We start from the raw sequence: 1,521 nt of genomic DNA, 5'->3' as shown, positions 1-1,521 counted from the left end.
CAGTGATGAGGCAGTGATCTAAAGCACACTTTGCCCCAGTATCCGGGACAGTCTCTGGACAAAAAGGGATCTCGATCGATCAAGTCCACTTTTTCATTTATATATATATATATATATATATATATATATATAATTTATTTGTTCATTTTAGTTAGTCTAGCATCTCGTTGCAATAAAATCGTCTAGGGTTAACCAGAGCAAAATTAACTTAACAGAGGGAACAGAAAGGTGAAGGGGGGTATAGGGTTGTTTATCTATTCTAGTTATCTATTAACATATCTATCTACCTACCTACTTGTTTATTTATCTTTCTATTTGTTCACTTATTTATTTTTCATTAACAAATTTATCAATTTACTTATAGCTCATCCAGTTGTTGTTTGTTTCTTTCTCTGTATACTTATCTATTTATTGATTTATTTATTTTTCTATTCGTTTATTCATTTATGCACTTATTCATTTATTTACCTAATTACTCATTTATTTATCTATTTACTTTTTGTTTATTTGTTATTACCATTATTATCATTACTGGTATCATTAGTATCATTATTGTTGTTGCTGTTGTTGTTTCTGTTGTTGTTGGTTTTGTTGTTTCTGTTGTTGTTGTCTCTGTTGTTGTTGTTGTCTCTGTTGTTGTTGTTGTTGTCTCTGTTGTTGTTGTCTCTGTTGTTGTTGTTGTTGTCTCTGTTGTTGTCTCTGTTGTTGTTTGTTGTTTCTGCTGTTGTTTCTGTTTCTGTTGTTTGTTGTTTCTGCTGTTGTTTCTGTTGTTTCTGTTGTTGTTTCTGTTGTTTCTGTTGTTTCTGTTGTTTCTGTTGTTGCTGCTGTTGTCATTGCCATTATTATTTTTAGATAGTGTTAATGGTTTATATACAGGAGGAACCATGAGGTGAGTGGTTCGATCCAGGTTGGCCCTAAGCTTCCGTGGCACAAGGAGGTGTGGGGAACGAGGAGCGGCGCCCGACGCACACAAGTGACCTGATATCGACTCTTGGCCTCGTCTCGGCCTCCTGGAAAAGAATTGTGCCGAAATATTAGAGAGAAAAAAAAATGCGGTGTTGTTATTTCTTTTGGTATTGGAGAGGAGGTGAAAGGCAAAGAGACGTGTGTAGATGAAAGATAAGATTTTTTGTGTTCGTAGGTGTCTGTTTGTGTGTGTGTGTTTCTTTGTGCTTCTGTATGTGTATGTGTGTGTGTGTGTGTGTGTGTGTGTGTGTTTCTGCGTGTGTGTGTGTATTTGTGTGTGTGCGTTTGTGTGTGTTTCTGTGTGTGTATATCTGTGTGTGTGTATTTCTGTGTGTGTGTGTGCTTCTCTCTTTCTGTGTGTGTGTGTGTGTGTGTGTGTGTGTGTGTGTGTGCGCGCGTGCGCCCACATGTATGTGTGTATGCGTGCTTGGATGTTTGAAGAGAAAGAGAGAGAGAGAGAGAGAGAGAGAGAGAGAGAGAGAGAGAGAGAGAGAGAGAGAGAGAGAGAGAGAGAGAGAGAGAGAGAGAGAGAGAGAGAGAGAGAGAGAGAGAGAG

The 1,521-nt window shown here is 37.8% G+C and overlaps 1 protein-coding gene across 1 annotated transcript in view; it reads right to left on the bottom strand.

Moving 5' to 3' along the window:
* Positions 1 to 914: 914 nt before the first annotated feature.
* Positions 915 to 1,521, bottom strand: part of LOC143027996 (uncharacterized) — a gene marked incomplete at its 5' end in the record, with an annotated part of 24,221 nt that continues 23,614 nt past the window's right edge. The window contains 1 exon segment of the mRNA XM_076189637.1: positions 915 to 1,010. Within this exon segment, the coding sequence (XP_076045752.1) occupies positions 915 to 1,010 (96 nt within the window).

The sequence above is a fragment of the Oratosquilla oratoria genome, chromosome 9 (genome assembly GCF_046742065.1).
Source record: "Oratosquilla oratoria isolate Oo_2021 chromosome 9, ASM4674206v1, whole genome shotgun sequence".
Taxonomy (NCBI): domain Eukaryota; kingdom Metazoa; phylum Arthropoda; class Malacostraca; order Stomatopoda; family Squillidae; genus Oratosquilla; species Oratosquilla oratoria.
The sequence above is the reverse complement of the archived record's forward strand: the minus strand, read 5'-3'. Positions and strand labels throughout refer to the sequence as shown.